Raw genomic sequence first — 24,854 nt, 5'->3', positions numbered from 1 at the left:
CCTACCATATCCCAGCAGAAATTAGCAAACCAGTATGTTTTATAACCCAGGCCTGTGATGTGTTGCAAACGTTTTGTGCCAGATACTCTGTCTTTCACTATAGCACTGCCAATGGATGCAGTGAGGATGGAGAAACCCAACATGATACACAGTGCTACCCCACACTGACGAACATTCTCCATTCTAGGATACAAAGCAAAATGTTGTAATGAAAACACAGTGATAAATAAATAAAATATTTTCAAGCCCAACCCTTTACTGAAACAACATCACACATTAGGATCTTAATACTGCTTGCAAAGACCGTGTTTCTACACTGTCAACATCCAATTAGAGAACAGGAGTAAGATGATGTGTCGAGTTACAAAACTATACATTAGTTACAAACACAGACTGTGCTTAGAGGTTTGAAAAACGAAGTGAAACTTTAGCAAATATTTCTGCCTTTACAAAAAAAAAAAAAAAAAAAAAAAAGAAACTAGATAATCATTTAAGGTAGTTAACCTGTTTGAGAATTCACAACCTGCTCACAAACACTCTGTAAAGTGCAGTCAGGGTAAATTCAATATTTTTTCTCTAGAAAATAGTGCAACCTATCTAATATAAACAGTAGACGATGTATAAATAGCAGGTTAGAGAACATACTTCACTCAGTGGAACTGAATTATATCTACCAAGTCAACAGCTGTTGCATGGAATACACATGCTTATTGAATTAACAGCTTCAATTGCCTAGTCATTACAGCTGTTTTTGTTGATGTTGTTTGTTTGTTTGTTTGTTTGTTTTTGTTTTAAGAGTTTGCTCACATTTTGTCCTCATGCAGCAAGGCTCCTCCGTAAGGTTGGCTGTAGAGTGTGATCCCTGTGAAAAGAAAAATTATGAAAGAGTAAATACTACATCAAGATTTAAGAGCTCTAGTGTACACAATCTTTGGAAATTCACGTGACAATTCCCTTACTTTTTGATTTCCATGAAAACAGTTAGTCCTGGAACAAAACAGGTAAAGCATGCAAAGCAGAAGCAGAACTTACAAAAGCCTGAAGTAGAAGGAGAAAGAAGCAAAGCAAGATGAAATAGGGAGTAGGATGAAGAATTGAAAGTAAGAACTGCAGCCATCTTACTGCTTGAGCACCTGTTAACAGGATGTTGATCTTCCATACAAAGTATCACTTTACAAACTACTTCCTGCCCTTGGAAGGAAGGTGGCTTTAAAGCAGTGCACAGGTAAGTCAGCTTGCTGTCTCTTTTAACTAACCCTTCTTGACTATCCATTGGCAAATGAATAGATTCTGGACCTGCAAGTTACACTTTCACTTTCCAGAACCAGGATTCAGCTCTAAAATCCCCCTCCTTCATTGACAAATTACAAGAACACAAAGACTGAATACTTTGCAAGTATACTTTTCATATGCTTTATTGAATGAGAGAGAAAAAAATTTTCATCTCTCCATGGTTTTGAACTGCTGAAAACACAAATTTTAGCCTATAAATGAAATTTTATGTTTGCTGTATGTAAACCACCAAAGAAATAAGCACAGTTATGACTGATGCAGACTTTAGTTGTTCTCCCATATTAATCCTTAAACTGGTATCCTATAAACCACCACCTGAATATTTAGGACAGATCTGTGGTATGAGTCCAGAGCTATGTGATCTTGTTTTCTTCTTTATGCTACAAAAATATTACCTTTTATATATAAAAACATTAAAATAAACTGTCTCACACTAATGTGAAATTTACTTTCTTTATACTCCAGTTTTACTACTGGTCTAAATAAAATATCATATCTAATGCAAAACAGTAGAATGTCTAAAACATTGTCCCTCAACAAAAATAAACCAAACTGGTACTGAACAGTCTTAATGATATGCTAAAATGTGGCATTATTAAATAACAGTAGATGACTTCTTTTTTTAAATTTTATTTCAGATTCACAAACTAAAATGTTAGCTTCTCTTCCATTTTACACCTCTTGCCTGTGCCAGACAGAGCCATCTGGGGGGACACTGAGGGATTTTTTTAATAGCTTTGAGCTGAACTGGTGTCTTGAATTGGTCTCATCTATCTTATTCTGGTCATTAGCAACAGAGATCACCACCCGGCACCTATATGTGACCCCTTTCTCTCTCTGAAACCTCATTACATGAGATGAATGAAAAGGCTAAATACTTAATGAGCAACAAAAAGAGCTCAGCCACCAAGCTGCCAAACCAAATACTGTATCCTGTTGAGTGATTTCCAGAGTCTGGATATAATGAATAAGCATAAGCACTAGCTGCTTTTCTGCACTCTGAACTGCAGAATTAGGTTCAACAATGTCATGTATTGCTGTGGGATCTGTCTCACAAAAGAGACTAAATACAAAACAAAGTAGAATGCGCATGTATATCTGATCTTCTGGATTAAGTTAGGCTGTTATCTAAGCACCTGACATTTTCTCAGTGCTAAAAATATTTTTAGATTGCATATGACATGTTTTGCAGGCAAAAACTTTTCAGCTAAATTAACAACAACACCCCCCCCACCCCCCCAAAAAAAAGCAATAATGAATACCTCAAATTGAAACCATGGGGTTTTAAGTTAAAAATATGTCCCATTTGGGAGCCTGAGAAAAATCCTACATGTGCACTGCATACTTTGACTTTTCTGTTTCTTGGTACAACCAGCTTGTAACAATGTAGCCAACTATGTAAATGAAAATTGAAATTTGGAATTGGAAGATAATTTAATTTAATAAACTGTGGCTGTTTGCTTTTCTTCTTTTCAAGAAAAAGAAGAAAAATAGAGGGATGAGATTGTCAGTGCAAGAGGAAGTGTACAACTGATTAGGTTATTTTTAAAATAAGTTTGGTTTGTTCCCAATTAAAAAAAAAATAAAAATCTATCCCAACAACAATTATAATCTTCCAAGTATGTTTGGGAATGAAATATATTATTAGTAGCCTCAGATGAATTTTACAGATTACCACTTGAATGCACTTTGTCATACTTTGTTAGTGTCCAGCTATATAAATATAAATGTTGTCTTCATTCCAGTAATAGGTGCAATTTGACTGAGTACATCTATGCTTTTATTTTTGCCTCTTTAAATTTTCATTCCTCATTTTAAAGACAGAACAATTACAATATCACAAAGGCACTTTTGGGTTAAAAGTGGAAAAATAGAGGAGGATGATTAACTCACATAAAACAGTAGTAAAAGGTAATGATTTTCCAGATACTGTCAAAAACTATACAGTGAGGCCCAAAGGGAATTAACAAATCAAAAGAAAAATCAGGCCAATAAGGTTCATCACTAGTAAATACATGTGCTATTTGCAGATGTCTTTTTTGTCATTTGCCTAGAGGAGATGTTTAAAATTTTTCTTTGTTTTTCTTTTACGCTATTGATTTTTTAAACAACAATTTGTTCTGAGGTAAAAACAGGCATATCAGAGAGAATTATTTTTTCCACTGGAACCAAGTACTTTCTGAAATTCCATTTGTGTAAAGGAGAAGCACCATGACTCAAAAGAGCTTCTTTCCCAGAAAGTTTTTCTAAGCATTCTCAGTGATTGAATAAATGTGTACATATTAGAAGAAAGAATGTCTTTACTTCATATATACAAGGATTCCTACTGAACTGGAAATGAATAGCTAAAATAAAATTAAAACAGATTTTTATCATATAGGCAGACTGAAACCAGTCTGAACTTACTTTCAGACCTGGTTAGAAAAGACATAGAGATAGACAGATAGACAGACACACAGATGATTTTCAGACAATCTAACAACAATGGATCAAGGCTTTTGAAAAATGGGAATTCAGATAATTTCAGGAGCACTAAATACAGAAAATTAGCATCACAAAGTGTTCTTGTACTCACTAGTGCTTAGCTAAATTGGCAAATAGCATAAATACAGCTTCTAAGCCTCTTTTATAGCCATGAGGAAAGGTCTAGTTATAGAGGAGCTTCCCAGAATTGTCAAGGTCTTGCCTGCATGGTTAAAAATTTGAATGCTCTTACCAAGCTCTTCTCTCCCCAGCTTCAGATGACTGAAATCATACAGTAAAATTATTCCACCTCAAAGGCTAGCATTTCTAGAGACTGCAAATCTTAAAGCTCCTGCCCATGAAAAGAAAATGCTCAGTCTTGCCAGACTATGGTTCCTGATGATTCATATCGCTTTTCCAATAGCTGAAACAAGTAAAGATGTCATGTGGACTACAGTAGAGAATTATCGCCCATAAAGCATCCAGAACGGGAGCAGTTTGCCAGGAATTCAGGAAGGTTCTCCACTATATTCCATCAATTAATCCGGACTGATCTGAATCATATCCCATTGTTCTGCTACTAACCTCTTGAGAAATTCAGTGAGAAATGCTAGAAAAGAAAGAGCTATGAAACAGTACTCTCACAACTGCTTGTGCAAATGAATTCATGCTCATAAACACAGGTTTGGCCTGTGTTTATGAGAACCAAATCAATGAATTTTATAGAAGATAATCTGCATTTCTGAAACTTTTCAAAAAGACCCACAGGGATTGAATGAGCCATGCAAAATATAATGGAGACAAAAATGACTGCATGACTCAAATATTTCACAAAGAATAACTTCTGTTTAGAAACCTTTAATGTGCTGGGCAGTAATCTCTCTCCTGAAGTCACCACAGCCTGTATTTACTGAGTGCACAGGCCCCAAGAGTAAACTAACAAAAACTTCAGATTACTACATTGCTGTCATAAAGAAGTCTACAGCAGTTGACTTCAGTCCCATGCACAGAAATATACTGATACAACTACAGAAAAAACAGACTGTGAAAAAGAGATAACTGCTGGAGGGAGAGGACAGGAATAATAATAATAACAAGCATTAAATAGCATAATTAAATAGCATAATACATGCACCTTGGCTTGTATCAGGAACAGTGTAGCCAGCAGGACCAGGGAGGTAATCGTACCCCTGTACTCTGCTCAGGTGTGGCCACACCTCAAGCACTGTATTCAGCTTTGGGCCCTTCACTACAAGAAGGACATCAAGGCCCTGGAGAGTGTCCAGAGAAGGGCTACGAAGCTGGTCAAGGGCCTGAAACACAAGTCGTATGAGGAGCGGCTGAGGCAACTGGGGTTGTTTAGGCTGGAGAAGAGGAGGCTCAGGGAATACCTTATTGCTTTCTGCAACTACCTGAAAGGAAGGTGTGGGGAGCTGGGGGTCAGTCTCTTCTCACAGGTAACTAGTGACAGGACAAGAGGGAATGACATCAAGTTGTGCCAGGGAAGGTTTAGGTTGGAAATTAGGAGATATTTCTCCTCAGAAAGAGGAGTCAGGCATTGGAACAGTGTGGCCAGGGAGGTGCTGGAATCACCGTCCTTGGTGGTGTTCAAGGAAAGGTTGAACCTGGTGCTTAGGGACATGGTTTAGTGGGTGATAGTGTAGGGGGATGGTTGGACCAGATGATCTTGAAGGTTTTTTCCAAACTCAATGACTCTGTGATTCTATAACAATCCTTGCAGGCTAGTATTGTACAATACTGATGAAAAAGCAAACTGTACTGCATTAACTCCCTACTATGGAAGAGTCCCAAAACATAATTGCTCTTCTTAAAAGTAGCAACCATTTTCTACAGTCAATTTCCATTCAATCCATGTCGGTGAAACAAAGGATTACATTTTTGGAATTTTACACGCACAACCAAGATGAAACTTCTCAGGGCTGCTGATTACAATTAACCGAAGTAGGTTTTTGTTAACCTACATTCATCTCTGTGTTAGAATTCTAAAATCCTATCAAAGTATTACATAAATACAATATTTTACCTTTCATTCATTATTTTAAATTTTTCAATTAGTCTGGAGCATGAGGTTTTCCTGCATTTGCTACATTTTTTAGTATAACAATTTCCTCCCTCCCTCTACAGTTTAAAAATAGATGATGAATTTACATAAAGCCAAGCCTGCAATTCACAGAAGGAAAAAAAGTTCTCTTGAGCCTATGGAAGAGAAAACTATACAATATCATCCAAGACAAAAATAACCCTATCATTTTGGTATAAGCTATTTGCTAGTACATGTATTTCTTTATTTAAAAAAAAAAAAAGCATACTTTTATAATCTATCTCTTCCTAAATTTCTACTTTTAACTACCTATACTGTCTTTCTTTACATACCTCTCTCTCCCAATATACTTGTTAGCAAGATGCACTAATTGCTTTCTTGCCTTTACGTACATTCTTTTCATGCAAAGCTGCTACGATGATGCTCAATATGTTGAAAACTAAACACCATCGTTGAGAACTTAAAATAAAAAACCGTAAATGACAGATAAACCAATGAGTTCCAAATGACAAAGCCTCTATTAAACAGATAAATGTACGTGGTACTTATGCAAGGGTGTTTTTTGTTTGTTTCTTTTTTTAGGATTTTATTTGTAAGCTTTGTATGAACTACCTTCAGGACAAATTCTCCTGAATCAGTATTCACAAGGGAAGCACACATGACAGGGAATATCTACAAATATGAAATGATACAGCTCTAACCCTGTCTGCACCTTTTCATAAATTTCTTAATATAAAATGATTTCTTCAACATCTACAGATTGCTATTACATTCTCCAGACTTAACTGCAACCACAATTTCTGCAATTGTCCTAAAACATCCTTTGTCTATGTCCTTGGTACAGCCTTGGTCACATTATTTTTACAGTGACAGTTCAGACTTCTTTATGGGCACAAACCAAAAACCTGTGATAGCCACTAATTCCAATCTTTCCAAAGCCCTGCATAAGCAATTTGGAGCAAGAAAAACTGTGACCATGAACATCCTTAAACTGTATCAAGATTTTAATGCTGTATTCAGAGATTAAATGAACACCACAATACCAAGACTTTCTAAGACCTTCTAACCTTCTCTAATAGAAAGATGAAGAGCTTGGGAAATGAGGGGCACTAATTCCCTGGTCAGAGTGGGGTGGACTAGACAGCATCTCAAAGTAAGAAACATGATTGTATACATGTAAATTGACTGTGTGTATAGTTCAGAAAAGGAACTAAGATGTCACTTGCAATGCGCCATAAGCTACATGTTATTTTGGTAAGATATTTTCTTAGCTAGTTTTCAGAAAATTCTTCTCCTTTCTTTCCTCAATCTTTTTGCAAGCACAGTTAACTACAAAGTAGGTTGTGGGGTTTTTTTTGTTTGTTTGTTTTCTTTTATTTGTTTATTTGTTTGGTTGGGGTTGGTTTTAAGGTAAAAGTCTCAGTTGCTACCTCTTATATTGCTCAGTGAAAGACTCTAAAAAACTGGGGTGGGGGTAAGTTTAATCAATTTTACTAGTACTGGAAGCCATATTAACAAAGGGAAAAAAAAAAAAAAAAGTGGGAGTATAAACATTTGATAATTTCTTCTCCTTGTTTACCAAATAGAATTACTAGAATTGCAAGAGATAGGAGATATTTCTTAGAACTGTCCATTTATGCCAGAAAGAAGCATTGGCTTGCAGTTGACCAGCATTTTATTGTTGTCTATTCCCTACTTTCGAACACTGAAAGCTTGGAAAATTACATCCTCTTGGCAAAAAAAAAAAAATATATAAAAAAAAATAAAAAAATCACATATTTATACACTAAATCTGTTAAAAAAAAAAAAATCATGAAACCAGTGCACTATAAGACTTAATGTTTCTTCAGCATTTTTTAATGGGAGAAATTGAATGGGCCAGCTGTTGATAATTTATACAAATTTCTGCTTGAGAACCCCCTTGTTGAAAACAGCTTGAGGACTGGTGGTAACGAAAAGTGAAGTGCTCCCTTGACTACTCTTAAACCTATGCAGATTTTAACTTCTACAACAACCTGCAGTTGGAGTTTCACAGCTTAACTATACATTGCAAAAATAACCCAGTTGCTGGTGTTGTATTTACATTTGGAATGCCACTAGGAGCTTCATGCTATACACGCTTTTCACAGTGGAATAGGCAATAAACAATTAATTGTACCCTCTTCAACTTCTCCATGATTTACCCCAGTAGTTTCCCTTCCAGGTTTTAAAATTCCTGTTCCTTTCTTTACATAGTTCCCAGTTAAACTCATTTTAGATACCAATATTTTAAAAAAGCATTCTTAAATTGATAGAATTAATTCTTTATATATTTTATAAGTATTGTGACATTCTGTAGAAAAAATACTTCCTTTTCTTATTCTGGTTCACAGGAAAAAGAAAAACATATTTATTACAGACGCTTGACATGAACACCATGTTGGCAGTTATAGGAAAAATCTCTTCTTTCTGTTGTGTAGCATACTGAGTCTTGAGCACATAAATCAACTTGGACCTCTACTACTAAACCTAAATATCATAATTGTTACAGACTTGAATAGAAGACCAATCTACATTTCTTTAATAAAATGAAATTGTACGTATATATTTTTAAAATGGAGATAGGCTACATATTGCAGCCTATATATATAATCAGTTATATTATATGATATATAATTAGTTATAAATCAGACTCAGTCCGCAAGCTCTCCTTTGTGGGCATTTAAAATTTATAATGAGACTTCTGTTTTTATAAAATGAAAAATTACAACTTTCATTTTATGGAACATTTCATAGGTGGCACCTCAAAAATGATTTAAATTTTATTTTTGGCCCACTAACCAGACAGGGATAAGAAGGTTCCTACTAAATAGTGTTTCACAGGTTCCTTTGAAAAGAGGTTCAAAGTTACAATTTGCAGATCTGGAGACTGTACAGTCACTTTCCACCAAAATTCGGCTGAAATTGGGTCTCTTGATCCCTTCAGCTCTTTTGAAGAACTGAATCTCAAATAAATGAGAATGCTACATGAACCTTACAATGAGCCATAGCATGAAAGGTTTTTTAAAAAGCCGATGATTTCTATTGAAGTACTGAGATGGGGCAGCAGTACAGCACAAGGCCTTTCTATACTGATATATTTCCATTCTTTGAGTAATTATGTAAGAACTTTTTTTTGACCACCGTACTTTACAGACATCATTACAGATGACTACCACTCCTTTTTTCTTTATAGAGTTACCCTAAGAGGTAGATAATAATCCTTCCCCTACAGTCTGGCATGCTTAACACATTTTGATGCAACTGTATAGAATAACATAGCTCTACTGATCAGAATTTATATCTCAAGCTTATGGCAAATATGTTCCCTTTTAATTTTTTATTCCTCTTACTTCATTATTTCATTTGTTATTTGCTCCCAGTTGCATTAACTAATAACTGGAATGCAGCATTTCAGAAAGAGATTTAACAACATAGAAACATCATATACATAGGCTTAAGGGCCAACAAAAGCTGATGGGTTTTGACCAAAAAAAAACAGTACATCTTACTTTCTCTGTTGAAGTGCCTTTGTTACCTATGATGGTTTTAATCTGTTTATTTCATTTTTTTAACATGTTCATTTTCATTATCTGTCACTGAATATATAACTGCTGGTAAACAAAATGGACTTGATTTTCCTTCCAGTAATACAGGTGAGGTAATCCTTTCCAGAATAGAAACAGACCTACATGATTATGAAGCTAAATGTGGCTATCTGATTATGAAGCTAAATGTGGCTATCCACATGGTACAGAAGATGAGACTTTCTTAAAAGATGTATTCCTCAACTGATGTTCCAAAATAGACATCCAATCCATTAACTATGACAAACTAATTTAAATCAATCTGGTCAACTTCAATCTATCTTTTTCATGTACCTCCAGCTGACGCACACCATTTTTTCAACAACCATCCCACTCTAACTTTTTACAATAAAATTACATGAAGCAAACATCGGGGCCTTCCAAACACTGCTACAGATAAGACTACTGAAAATTCTGTACAGGGGAAAAAAAATGAAATCTCTCCCCTAGCAAAGAAAGGATTTGGAGATCAGATTAATCTCCTCTTAACAGTGGGTCTATGTGCTCCATACAGCATTGGAAAACTGTTCACTTAAAATATATATATATATATATATTTATACACACGCAAACACACATATGTATGCATATAAGTACATATATATTGTATTTTTCTGACTTCACTTTCTTGCTAGGATTTCCCCATCGGGTCCCTCTCCATTAGGTCTCAACAGTATGATCAATCCATCCTTATTGTACCTCTCCAATAGAGAAACACGTAAATAAATTTCTTTCCAGTTCATAAAATCTACTTCTGCAGAGATTTACCCAAGATATTCTGCCAGAAATTTATATCAAGTGGCAAGATTTATATATGATAGTCCAACACTTCAAGTATTTGCCAAGCTCTATCTTGTTTATCATATTTTTATGTCATGCAGAGACATAAAATATAGCATTTCCACAACCCTTGGGATAACTATGATTTTCTTCAGTCCTAATGTGGATGATAAATTCCCAAATCCCCATGACAGATATAAAGGTAAAGGTACATGAACGTTTAAATCCCTGAATGGGGTGTGTAGCACTATAGAAAACAAGTCAGCATCAACTCTATTCATCAAGTGCAGGGAAACTAAAAATTGATTTTTATTAAAAATTATCATTAAAATACTTGATTTCATTTAAATTTAAACTTTCTGCAGAAATACATTAACTGTGATTTGTTCTTATAATACATTTAGGAAAAATAAAACTCCAGCCATCTTGAAAACTAACAATTATTCTTTTTTTGACTTGACACTCGGGATACTTTTCTTAACGAATTTGTCTTCTAATACTCATAATTCCTTTCCCTTTTTCACTGATTTTCTTCTTCTTTATTCCTTCATTATTATATTATATTAATATTATATATATATTATTACACGTATGAATGGTATAAGATCAAACTATGACAAAAGTCTTGATGATGTACAACCTCTCCAGGTCTTCTACTGTGCTTAAAGAGGACAGAAACCCAACTTGAAAGTCTTCAAATTGAAAATGAAAAATTACAATTACTTTGTTTTAACTGAAAAAGGGCAATGCATAAATCAATGTGAACATCACATATAAAAAAATAATAATACTATCTACCCTAGAGAAAGACAAACAGGCAGGAAGAAAGAAAAGAAAGCTACTCTGGTCTTTTTTCCCCATAAGTTATATCGATGGAGAAAAGTAATTGAAGCTCTGAGTATAATTTCACATTTATACATAACCATTCTACTGTATATGATCTTTTCAAATACTCTCAAAAATCAGTCATAAGCTATTTTTAAATTTCTCCAATACAAGCTAATTCTGCTTTAACAGAACCTCAAGAATGAGATGAATTGGAATGAACATGTTAGCCTGAACTGTCAAACTCAGATTTCAAACTGGATTTCAACATCCTAAAAATTCATTGTGTTATCAGCTGATTCTTTGGCTGAAGCCATTACCACATATGACAGTTTGTAAAATTTGTTTTAACTAGTTCTATACAGTTCAAGGGTATGTGAATCAGAGAATTCAGACACGAAAGATAAAAATCTCTCTTTTGGTATGTACAATAGTAAGATATACCAGTCTCTCCTGTTCCTTGAGTAACAGGATGCTATGGGACATTACATTGCAGTGCGAGTTTACAGGACGCTCTGGATTTACCCTGGATATTTACTTAATGAATAGTGACAAACAAGTTCTAAATTCATACTCTTGTGCGTTAATCACCCCACCTAAGCAAGCCCCCAGTCGTTTCCAAACACCTCAACCATAGCAAAACAATTTATACCTACTCCATAAGAATGTCCTTTGCAAGAAACTGTAACAACTGCTTATGGCATAGACAGTGAGCTGTCAATTCAAATTTTACCGTATTGCACACTATGTTCTTCAGACACATCTTATATTTAAATTAAAGTTTCACTTCCAAAGCCTTCCGAAAATCTGTGACGCTGGAATCTGACTTGAAACCATGACAAATTTTCACATTGAAACTTATTTTATTTAAAAACTATTTTTCAAGCAATATGAATAAACACAAAGGGCTATTACCATACTGTCTCCAATCCACAGCTGGAGGCAAATTCAGCCACAGAATCAAGTTATTGAGTTCATTTAAGTAGGATGGCAGTGAATGGAAACCCTTTTGGTTGTACCATACCTGGAAGAGAGAATGGAAATTGTGAATCAAAAATGGGTTGAATCCAAACATTGATCTGAAAACTCCCATATTTTAAAGAATTGCATAAAGATATTAAAGATGAATTCTCCTTTTAAGACACACACTTTTAGAAGAAGAAGGTGATCTAGGTGGAACAGATTTAGATTAGATACAAAGAAGAAATTTTTTACTCAGAGGGTGGTGAAGCACTGGCACAAGCTTCCCAGAGAAGCTGTAGATGCCCCATCCCTGTAAATGTTTAAGGCCAGGTTGGATGGGGCTTTGAGAAACCTAGTCTAGTGGGAGATGTCTCTGTCCATGACAGGTGGGTTGGAATTAGATGATCTTTAAGGTCCTTTCCGACCCAAACCATTCTGTGATTCTGTGATTTAATTTGTACATTTCTTTCAATGGAATCTAGCAGGGCAGAAAGTTGTCTTAATTATTAAACTACGATTCTCCATGTTAATGAAAAAGTCCTTTCCTTTATGCACATTTGGTCAAACAAATAATAGAGGAAAAACAATGTGAAAATAATATTGGCCAATTTAATTGGAAAAAAAGAAAGATGGAAAAACCTGTTACAAGTGAAGAATATTGATTGTTGAAAATGCAAAGAGACTTATCAAAGTAATACCTGCAAGTGACATATAGCATAAAATATCAAAGAAAGAGAATGTGTCCTAGAAAATTGTGAACGGAAAAAACAAGGAGACACTGCTTACACAGTGAAAGTATGAAACTATGCCATGAAGGACAAAGCCATGTCTCCATCTTCAACAAGCAATTGGTTTCAACATGGTTTCTTGAGTAAGGAGGAAAGGGAAGACAGATAAACTTTAAAGCAGACAACACAAGCCTTTGAGGAGCACAGGGAAGCATTTCTGCTGTAACATACACTTTATCCTCTAATTATGCAGAATTGCCCCAATTTAATTTATGTTTCCAAAATCCACACTTTCAGACCTGAGGTCTTCATGTGCTAGAATCAGTGCTGAAAGCCTGGTTATGTCCCCAAACTGAATATACTGAAGTATTAGTTTTGCTTTCCTGTTAGAATTCAATTCTATTTCTGTGCCTCCCTAACTGTAAAGCAAAGAGCCTTTGACCCTACATTATCCATACTGAAAAACAGGTCAAAGAAAAAAAGGTATGTTTTCAGTTTTGATGACATTTCAAATCACCTTTGATTACTATCCACTCCCTCACTGCACAGCAATCTTTCATCTCCCTTTTTTATTTACGCTGTTGAAAAATTCTTAACCTTTTCCTATTTGCTATCAGCTATATGCTAATGTGCATTTTGGCCATCTTGAGTTGATGCTGGGCAATTTTCACTTTGTGTCTGGACTCTGAATCATATAACAAAGTATATGTTTGTTGTTTTGTTTTTTAAATATAAGTTCTTGCCTTAACACCATTCTTCTAAGACTTAGTTTTCCTAAATGCTTTCTGAAATTACCATCTATACAGTTACATATTGAAAACTTCCTTGAATAATGTTTTCTCATCACTTAGATGCTGTTCTGATGTAGTCCTTTTCCATATATATATATCAGCCTCAGTACTGGTATAATATTCCAAATGTGTTTTTGTTCTTTGTTTATTGTTTTTAATTTACTTGCAGATAATACTTTTTTTTTTAATTTGTAGAATCAATCTACAATCCTTACTTAGACACAACATTCCAGACTTTGCTTTTCCTGCCATGTTCTTTTCCATGCTTCCCCGTGCAAGTTGTCTAATATTCGGTTCTATTTCTATTTCCTAATTGTTCTTCTCTTCAGATTTATTTTCCTGACTACCTATTTGCTCAGATGTCTACATCACACTCTGTTGTGAGGCAAGGTCTGAAATACATTAATCATCCCATTCAGTTCCCTCCCACCTTCCCTATATCATGCTTTCACACAGCAATCTGAGCTCCACTGTCACTTCTCCTGTGCCTCTCACTCTTGAATCTTCTCTGCCATAAGCTCTGTTCAGCATTATTTCACAAATGAGCAACTTTGGTCAAGTACCACTACTCTTTCTTGCAGTAGCTTTCACATTTTCTACTCTGTTCTTTACGAGACATTCACAGCTGCTTCAAATCTCATCAGCATTTTATGTCCCCACATTTAGAGGGACAAAAAAAATCCTAAACTGTTTACTCCTTTGCAAACTTGTACGCAACACCTTTGTTCTCCTCCAGTTCAATGCCCACAGAACTGCACAGACTAGGTCTCCCATTCTTTAATCAAAACAGAACTCCTTAAAGAGATGAACTGAAATAAAACCTAAGTGTACTGGGCAAATGAGCAGATTCTTCCACTGCTGAATCTCCTGTGCAAATACAAACCAGGCCAAAAAACAAACATATGATCAAGGGTAAATGGTCTTTTTCACATACTGATTTCTTATTGTATCTTATTTAAAAAAAAATGTGCAGAATATAAATTTATAAATATGTTATGAAAATCCACTAAAATTGCGCTGATGGTATTGAAAAAAGTCAATTAAGAAAACAATAAAGCAAAAATCCGATGACACGTCCTCATTTAATTGAAGCAGTGCGAAGGTCTCAAGCATCCACAGAATACCTTAGAACTATAATAATGTGACCAATATTCAAACAAAAATACAAAAAAAAAAATCCATAATAGAGCATTGTGTGTGTGAAATGTATACGTTTCAATATCCCACATAGTAATTAGAATTCTTCATTCAAGATGCATTATTTAACTGAATCAAACTACCAGGAAATAACCAAATTAAAACTGGTTATTTAATTGTTTATAATCTGGCAACAAGCAAAAGGAATAGTGTCTGAGGTTGCTCTCAGAAGATATGTTTAAGTTTTTGTTTTTGTTTTGTTTTGTTTTTCCTAAAGCCTTATGCTTTATTCTAAATTGATAGCAAAGCTAAAATATAAAAAAGGAAAAATATTATTTCAAGCTGAAATATACTTCATCTTTCTTGTGCATCTCACAGGTAATTATTTACAAATGGCAGGAAAGAGATCAGTATTGGAAAAAATATATAGAATGAGACAATTAATTTTGATTTTTATGATTTTATCATCTATCCATGACTGATAAAATTTGTTCCTAGGAAAAAATACTGTCCATCTCTACATTAAAAATAAATTCTGCAAAGACATGTTTCCCATTACTACATACCATCTTTATCTACCTTTAACATTCCAGAATTATGTTAGACTAATCTTTTGACCTACCTGTGGCCTATCAAGGAAAAAGGATGAGGAGGAGCAGAGAAATTGCTAATACCAGACAATGGGTATTAAAGTGGAGAGATATTTTTTTTCAAGTGAACTTTGTCTAGACACTTATACATGTACTATTACTAGGTAGTAAAGCCTCAAATCCCAAACTTTGAGACTGGAAAAATGCACACTTCAGAATGCCATTTGAATAGTATAAATTGTCTTTCAGGCCTATTTAAAATTCCTACATATTCTTCCTGTATTCAGTTATGTTACGTATAACAGCAACTTTGTCCACAACTACCAAAATAAATGAAGGAATATACAGTCAGGGAAGAACAAACAAACAAACGAACAAAAAAGTTAAGGAGCAGTTGTGCTCCATGCAGCAATGTCCATCAATGAATGTTCATTGTCAATGGTTTTAATCAGCCAAACCTGGCATATTCTTTCTCATGTGTGAACACATAACTTTCTCTGTATGTACAATGCATATGCAGCACAGTAAAGTAGAAGACTGTTTCAGTATTTGAATAATTGTTTTATTTGAACTGGGAAAAAATGTCTGTTGGACTGGAGAATAACATATAAGGATTCAGACATTTTCTAAAATGAAATTAATTGTACAGTAAGTCAAATGCAAATTTCTCATTTTACTTCATACAAGACTATGTAAATGGTACATTCACTGTCTCATGAACAAGCCTGAAAGGTCAAAGTAAAAGTCTGGTCGTTAATTACTAAAAGGTTAATGCAATAATTTGACATTGCATTAGTTGAGAGCCACTTCCAGGAGGTATTTTAGATAACACAGTGCCCTTTATAAATCTACTCCACTATTTTCTTTGGCTCTGAAATATGAAGCTTACTCACTAGCAATATAACTATAATTTATCCTTGTGCTGATGACAGGTGGAGCTCTATGCCAAAGATATTAAAAAATAAATAAATAAATAAAAATAAAAAACACAGCATAGGCATGTCAAAACAAAAGTCTAAAATTATTAAAGACATAGGACAAAAACAGCAAAAATAGCAGTCAGAAAAACACATCTTACTGCAATCCTCTAGGACTTCAAGTTCCTAATAAAGGATCAATGGAACTGGATTTCAAACCTATGAGAAATCTGGAGGTAGAACGGGATTACAAATGACCTAAATGAAAATATATATAAGACAAGGTGTGGATATGAGAAAGAGATTGCTATTCAAAACTACGAGGAAAAAGCATTGTAAACAGTCAACAATATTGCAAAATGAAATGTGAAATTATGTTGGCAAGGGAGAATATCTGCATCTTGTTTTAACTACAGTTTGCCCCAAAAGGGATTTGGTATAGAGCTTAATTATACTGTTGTTTCTCTTATTCATTTGAAAGAGCAAATAAAATCTAGTGTCTATAAAATAATATAAAGGAAGAAGCACCTTTCTTTCATATTCTAATTTGAAATGCTAAAGGTCAAGCTTCACAGTTTCCTCTGGCAATAAATGTGTTTTGCTTGGATACAGAAATAGAGGCCTCTCACTGAGATTCTTCATAATCTCCTCACAAACTATTAATGGTCTCATTAATAGTTTGAGTAGACCTCATTAATGGTGTACATTTGAATGGACCTCAAAAAAAAGCTTTCAAAACATTCCCTATGGAAAAAAAAAAAAATAAAATAAAATAAAAAATGCTTTGCACTGAGAATTCCCTTTTAGCTTCCTGGCTCTTGGGAGAAATTCCAGACAGGAAACAATGGCTACGTGTAGCATTGCAAGACAGAATGATCCACTGTCAGAAGAGATTCATAACTCACAATCTGACCAATTTCAGCAAGGTGCAAGTTTCCCTGGGATAAAAAGCTGCTCATATTTGAAAAAAAGAATTATAAATGCAAGGTAGTACACTTGTCATGCAGAAGTAATATTCCCAGAAACTATATCTTGATTTTTGAGGATTTTTCATCTTAAGGATAAGAGGGGAAAAAAATAAGGAAAGAAATGTAGTGAAGAAAAATATTTATTTCAGAAACAAAACAAGCATCAGTAACAATTAATTTCTGAGAAGTTCAATGGACATTCTTCAATTCTGACATTAAGTTTTTGTAGAACACAAACAAATAAAGAAATTTGAACTACCTAAAAAAAAATGTAAAGGTGAGCTCAGACAGACTTTGAAAGAGGTTCACAAGAAAACAACAGAAACTGTATCATTCAACTCTTTTTTTTTTTTTTTTTTCAGAACACAAGGGAATATTTATATAATTATGAAAAGAGAAATGGACTATACTAGTCAGAGAGTTTTTCTCCCAATTTTTAAAGGCAAGGATTTCATATAATCATTTATTATTTACTAATTGCAATGAAGTCTGGAGACTGAAGAGGTAATACATACACAGACATGCAACCCTTACCTTAGCCAGAGGCTTAGACTTGATCTTATTCAATTTTTGTTCTTGAAATGCAGAGACTTTCCTCCCTCCAAAAGACCAACCACCATATCTGTTAATAGACAATAAGGTAACAGCACGCCTTAAGCTCTGTCTTCTTTAGCAATCTTTTCTTGCAATGATAAAGTGGAAATATCTATATTAACACTATATTTGTCAACTGAACTCATTGCATGGCAAGAGCCTGGAAGCAATTGTCATGCAGCTGCTGGAGAAAGCTCTGAGAAGTCACCATGGAGGGGACTTAGCCTGGCAGTACACCTTAGTAACATCCAATAAAGGCAACTGCCCTTTACACTCCCAGTAACACAGACATGTGATTTGGATTAGGAAGGACTGTGGCTTTGTTTTTGTTTGTTTGTTTGTTTTGTTGTTGGTGGTTTTGCTTGTTTTTATATACATAAGGGATAAACCACACAGACATTTTAGGGTTACCTTGCTTTGTTGGAAGACCTCACTAAATATTCTTCCACAAGTAACCCTGACAGATTATACAGAATATATCCTTTCTTATTCTTCACATAGCGAACAGAGGTGTTGAAACTTGGACACATCTGGAAAACAGCATAACAAAATATTTAATACATAAAATAAGTACATGCCTCCTTAAAAATCAGTGGCACGACATTTAGCCATTTTTTAAAAAATTTGCACACAGTTTTTACAGCATTGCTTGTCAACTGGATTTGCCTCTTTCAGCTTTGATAACTTTTCAATAAATTACATGTGGTTTTATGTTTATAAGGCATCTCAAATAATTGTAGCTGTCACCTACACGTGAGAACCACCTTTGATTTCACTTGCAACCCTATAAGTTATTTTTGAAAACGTTAAAACTTAAAAATAAGTTTAGAAAGGTTTATAGCAATGAAAAAGACTTCTATTCAATTCTTGTTCCTGAAAATAAAAAAAAAAGGCATTACATGAATCTGGATGAAAACAAAACTTTGATTCATGTACTATGCTTCTAAAAGTTTCATTGAGGGACTGCAGTAGAGAAAAAGGGAGATGTTTTCTAGCAATTCAGTGGGACATTCTCACAACCAAAGAAGAAGATGTATTATGATAAGATACCTGGGAAACCTCATTAAGTATATAATGAGGTTTTATAACCTTTTTTTTTTTTTTTTTTTTTTTTTACAAAACCTGAAAATTTGTAATTTTCATTTGACATCTCAACCATCCACAAGCTAAAATTCACTCTTTAGTGAAGACATTCTGGTTTACCATAGCTCATAAATAAAATTTTTGTTTCAATTGTCAAGTGACTTCTCTCCTTTGAACTTCCACAGTTAATGGGCCTCTCACTGAGCTTGAGTTTCCATTGCCACTTTATTTAAGCTTCTTGTATTCTAAGTATCTTTCTACCATATTAGAAGAAAACTTGTTCCTTGCCCAGAAAAAAAAAATAGTTGCCCCTTCCACATTTCCCAAAACTATATTGCTATATTTCAGATGCAGTTCTTACTGTAAATAACTTATCTCTTTCATAAAGATATAAATAGTCCCACCCAGGCAAATAAATTAGACAATTCAGACTCAGCTTCATATTCCCGTTTATTACTCACTCTAAGAATCAACCTAAGCTGGAAAACTCACCAGTCAAGGAGGTCAGAAATTCATTATATTTTTCAAAATCCATTCTTTCCTGAAGAACTGTTTTATTTTCAGATATACAGTCCAATGCAAAAGTAAACTCTAACAATTAAATCTTAGTCAGATCTACAGATTCCCTGGTAGCTTGCCCTTTCCCTTCAGGAGTAGGTAGTCTACCACGTAATCAAGTTTTATCTTTGTTTTATCTGACTATTTTTTTAAGCAATGTCCTATACCAGGTTTAAAGTTCCATCTGCTGGAAAGAGTTCAGCTGTCTTTGATTCCTTTTAGTTCAGGTCAATCTATAGCCTTCTCTAGTATGTATATAGACATGCACACACACACATACATATATGCAACAAAAGCATGCTTGCAACCTCTTTCCCTGAAGACTTCAAAATATGTAGGCCAAGCATTAAATGAAACAAAGAAATAACTCATCAGAAAAAAAAGCCAGTGTGCTGAGGGTTTACTTCCTCATCTCTTTCTCTACCTCTTCAAAAAGAATAGTCAAAGTATTATACATGTATAACACACACACATTTTTACATAAATACATGCACACACTTATACATGGACATACCTCCTGTTCAGACACACATCTACATGAATCCTGGGGTAAAGAAGATTCCATCTGCCAACATGAATTATTTTTTCTAATGGGAATAAACATAATGATAGACACAGCCATTATGAGAAAAGCATATATGACTCTACAGAAGAAATCCACAGAGTAACAAATATATCCGTAATCTTCAGCAAGTTCTTAGTATTTTATCACAGTGGCAACTGTGTCTGAAGGTATATCAATTTTGCTCATTTGAGTCAAGGTGGATTCACAACAAATATTTACATGAGTACAGCAACAAATGAGCTACATGCTTTGTGTTTGCATCAGTAAGTTAACTAAAGCATGGTAGCCATTTTGTACTCCTGACTTTTGACACCTGGAATTCTTCTTACCATTGTAATTAGTGTCTAACCTACATTCACATGGACAACAGACTTGATCAAAATCCTCCTGAAATAAATGGTAAAGCTGTCACTAAATTCTAAGGGATTAGAATCAGACCTTTAACAATGAAGCCTACTTACATATTCTACTTAGATACTAGCTCCTTCATCAAAGAGGATTTGACATTAACCTCACACTGCCAATAAAAGCCTAAGACAGTCCACATTACACAGCAAAATATATTGAATTTACCACTTTTTTACAACATTTGTTTTTATCTAGTATTTTACCTTTTTTTTTTTTTTTTTTTTTTTTTTTTTTTTTTTTTTTTTAAATATATGCATTCAGCGAAATTTGTTCCTAGTCTCAATTTAAGGCTAATTAATTTCTACTGTTACATTTCATGGAAAACATGCTAGATTTATTGATTTCTTCACTACTGTCATAGTCTCCATTTCAAATTAGCAGCAAGTGTTAAATCAGTATAGAGCATTTTGAAGTAGTTACATCAGTAGTTACCCTTGGTTAGAATGTATGCAAGTATGGTCCCAGTCAAAGAAATATCTCAGTAGAATCTGAGAAAGGTTTCCTAGGTAATCATCTTCAGTGCTGTTCAAAGTGGGCCACAGCATCGGTGGGTGGAAAGGAGAAAGAAACACAAACGTTACAATGTCTAGTTCTATTAACTTTAAGCCTCATGATTGTACATGTTTACCAAGAAATTAAAGAACTATCAAATCCATGCATAGGAAACATACCAAAACAACAAAATGACCTCATTTCAAAAACTGCTTGTGAACATGTAAAGAAACCTCAATACAAACATGCATTCCTAACAGCACATTTTAGGTGATCTATGTTTCATTTATAAATTTAAACATCACCACATTATCTTTCTGAAGATATCTGGATATTTGTCCAGTAGATAAAATAATCTGTGTGACATCAGTCACTTGCTGAGGCAATCGGCTCCGGGGCAGACGCGTTCTGCAACGGAGTGGGGGATCGGACAGGCAGGACTAAATTTTCTGGCACTGAGCCCACTCGAGGGAGCCGCCAGGACCCGGCAGCCCTCGTGAGGGAGGTGAAAGAGGTGAGAAGGAGGCATAGGTGGAGCCAGCAGCGCCCCCTCCCCGGCCGTTCATAAGATGCCCCTAGGGAGCGCGGTGAACAGGATGGGCAAACAGGGCGTGGCGCATCAGAAGGGAGTGGCACAGCAGTTCGCGCAGGCAGGGCAAGCAGGAAGGGCAGAGTGCTCCCCCCCTGCCCATATGAACACCTCCTCTAATGGTGGTCTGCCGCTAGCTCAGCTGCAATGGTGTACACCAGGCACAGTGCGCTCTCCAGGAAGTCTGTACACACCCAGACCGACTGCCCACTCAAAACTGTGGCAGTTCAGGTCTCCGGGTGCAGGGAGTGCCTGAGCCTGTTGCTACTACCTGCGGGGGCCAGAGAGACTGTGTGCGTGAGGTGCGAGCAGGTGGACAACCTGGTCTGCCTGGTGGCAGAACTCAAGGAGGAGGTGGAGAGGTTGAGGCATATCAGGGAGTGCGAGCGGGAGATGGACTTGTGGAGCAACTCCCTGCGTGGCCTGAAGAACAGGCACCGGGGTAAGACACCCCAAATGGGGGTGGACCCCCTGCCCTGTTGCTGTCGGGCAGAGGCAGGGGACCTAGGAGTTGAGGAGGAATGGAGACAGGTCCCTGCTCAACATCGCAGGCGAAGCCACCCCCCTACCAGGTCCACCTTCCCAGGTGTCCTTACACAACAGGTTTGAGGCCCTGGAGCTTGAGAGACCGGCAGCTGAGAAGGAGGTAGAAAGTCTACCCAGGAGGATGCCTAGGGCGAGGAAGTCAACTCCACACCTCAGGACTGCCTCCACCAGGACAGAAAGAAGGGTGATGGTTGTAGGCGACTCCCTTCTCAGGGGAACAGAGGGACATATTTGTTGGCCTGACCCTACCCGTAGGGAAGTCTGCTGCCTCCCTGGTGCCATGGTCAGGGGCACATTGCCAGAAAGCTTCCCAACCTGGTTCGCCCCTCTGACTATTGTCCTCTTTTAATAGTCCAGGCTGGCAGTGATGACATTGAAGAGAGAAGCCTGAAGACCATCAAATGGGACTTTAGGGGAGTGGGATGGTTAGTGGATGGAGCAGGAGTACAGGTGGTGTTTTTGTCCATCCCTACAGTGGCAAGGAGGGGTACAGAGATGACACGGAAAGCCCACCTGATAAACACGTGGCTCAGAGGCTGGAGCCAGCACAGGAATTTTGCTTTTTTTGACCATGGGGCGCTTTACTCGGCACCCGGCCTGATGGCTGCAGATGGGTCCATATCTCTAAGGGGAAAATGGATCCTGGGCCAGGAGCTGGCAGGGCTCATTGAGAGGGCTTTAAACTAGGTGAGAAGGGGGACAGGGCTGACACAAGGCTTGTTAGAGCTGTGCCAGGGTAACAATGGCAAGGCAAGGAGAAAAGGCAATGGCCCAACTGAAGTGCATCTACACTAATGCACGCAGCATGGGTAACAAACAGGAGGAGCTGGAAGCCATCGTGCGGCAGGCAGGCTACGACTTGGTTGCCATCACGGAAACATGGTGGGACCACTTTCATGACTGGAGTGCTGCAATGTCTGGCTATAGGCTCTTCAGAAGGGACAGGCAGCATGGAAGGGGTGGTGGTGTGGCTCTCAGAGAGAGTTTTGATGTCACAGAACTTGAGGCTGGGAATGATAAGGTTGAGTCCCTATGGGTTAGGATCAGCGGGAAGGCCAACAAGGGAAGCATCCAGGTGGGGGGCTCTTAGAGACTACCGAACCAGGATGAGGAGACTCATGAGGAGTTCTACAGGCAGCTGACAAAAGTTGTGAAATCATCAGCGCTTGTTCTTGTGGGGGACTTCAACTTCCCAGATATATCCTGGAAGCACAACACAGCCCAGAGAAAGCAGTCTAGGAGGTTTCTGGAGAGCGCTGAAGATACCTTCCTGACACAGCTAGTTAGTGAGCCTACCAGGGGAGGTGCCCCGCTAGACCTCTTCACAAACAGAGAAGGACTAGTGGGAGATGTGGTGGTTGGAAACTGTCTTGGGCAGAGTGACCATGAAAGAGTCCTTGGTAGTGACCATGGTAGAGTTCCTTGGAGAAGCCAGGAAGGGGACCAGTAAAACCGCTGTATTGGACTTCTGGAGGGCTGACTTTGAGCTGTTCAGGACACTGGTTGGTAGAGTCCCTTGGGAGGTGGTTCTGAAGGGCAGAGGAGTCCAGGAAGGCTGGGCGCTCTTCAAGAAGGAAATCTTAATGGCGCAGGAGCGGTCTGAACCCATGTGCCCAAAAACGAGCCAGCGGGGAAGAAGACTGGCCTGGCTGAACAGAGAATTGTGGCTTGAGCTTAGCAGGAAAAAGAGGGTTTACAGTCTTTGGAAAAGAGGGCAGGACACTTGGGAGGACTATAAGGATGTTGTAAGGCTGTGCAGGGACAAAATTAGAAAGGCCAAAGCTCATCTGGAGCTCAATCTGGCTACTGCCATCAAAGACAACAAAAAATGTTTTTACAAATACATTAATGCAAAACGGAGGACTAAGAAGAATCTCCAGCTTTTACTGGATGCAGGGGGGAACTTAGTTACGAAAGATGAGGAAAAGGTGGAGGTACTTAATGCCTTCTTTGCCTCAGTCTTTAGTGGCAAAACCAGTTGCTCTCTGGATACCCAGTACCCTGAGCTGGTGGAAGGGGATGGGGAGCAGAATGTGGCCCTCACTATCCACGAAGAAATGGTTGGCAACCTGCTACGGCACTTGGATGTATGCAAGTCGATGGGGCCGGATGGGATCCACCCGAGGATACTGAGAGAACTGGTGGAGGAGCTGGCCAAGCTGCATCATTTATCAGCAGTCCTGGCTATCGGGGGAGGTCCCAGTTGACTGGCTGCTAGCAAATGTAACGCCCATCTAGAAGAAGGGCCAGAGGGCAGACCCGGAAAACTATAGGCCTGTCAGTTTGACCTCAGTGCCAGGGAAGCTCATGGAGCAGATTATCTTGAGTGTCATCAAGCGGCATTTGCAGGGCAACCAGGTGATCAGGTCCAGTCAGCATGGGTTTATGAAAGGCAGGTCCTGCTTGACAAACCTGATCTCCTTCTATGACAAAGTGACTCGCTTGGTGGATGAGGAAAAGGCTGTAGATGTGGTCTACCTTGACTTCAGAAAGGCTTTTGACACTGTTTCCCACAGCATTCTCCTCAAGAAACTGTCTGCTCATGGCTTGGACTGGCGTACGCTTCGTTGTGTTAAAAACAGGCTGGATAGCCAGGCCCAAAGAGTCGTGGTGAATGGAGTCAAGTCCAGTTGGAGGCCAGTCACTAGTGGCGTTCCCCAGGGCTCGGTTCTGGGGCTGGTCCTCTTTAATATCTTTATCGATGATCTGGATGAGGGGATCGAGTGCCCCCTCAGTAAGTTCGCAGATGACACCAAGTTAGGTGCGTGTGTCGATCTGCTCGAGGGTAGGAAGGCTCTGCAGGAGGATCTGGATAGGCTGCACCAATGGGCCGAGGTCAACTGCATGAAGTTCAACAAGGCCAAGTGCCGGGTCCTGCACCTGGGGCGCAATAACCC

General features: G+C 37.3%; 1 protein-coding gene across 1 annotated transcript in view; it reads right to left on the bottom strand.

The window, feature by feature from the left end:
* The window catches only part of ABCA13 (ATP binding cassette subfamily A member 13), a 196,835-nt gene that overhangs the window by 50,667 nt on the left and 121,314 nt on the right, over positions 1 to 24,854 (bottom strand). Inside the window, 7 exon segments of the mRNA XM_032181104.1 lie at positions 6 to 183; positions 808 to 862; positions 11,944 to 12,052; positions 17,657 to 17,744; positions 18,128 to 18,246; positions 19,872 to 19,944; positions 20,763 to 20,852. Of these exon segments, the coding sequence (XP_032036995.1) occupies positions 6 to 183; positions 808 to 862; positions 11,944 to 12,052; positions 17,657 to 17,744; positions 18,128 to 18,246; positions 19,872 to 19,944; positions 20,763 to 20,852 (712 nt within the window).

The sequence above is a fragment of the Aythya fuligula genome, chromosome 2 (genome assembly GCF_009819795.1).
Source record: "Aythya fuligula isolate bAytFul2 chromosome 2, bAytFul2.pri, whole genome shotgun sequence".
In the NCBI taxonomy this organism is placed as follows: Eukaryota; Metazoa; Chordata; class Aves; order Anseriformes; family Anatidae; genus Aythya; species Aythya fuligula.
This window is presented reverse-complemented; position numbering and strand designations above follow the sequence as displayed.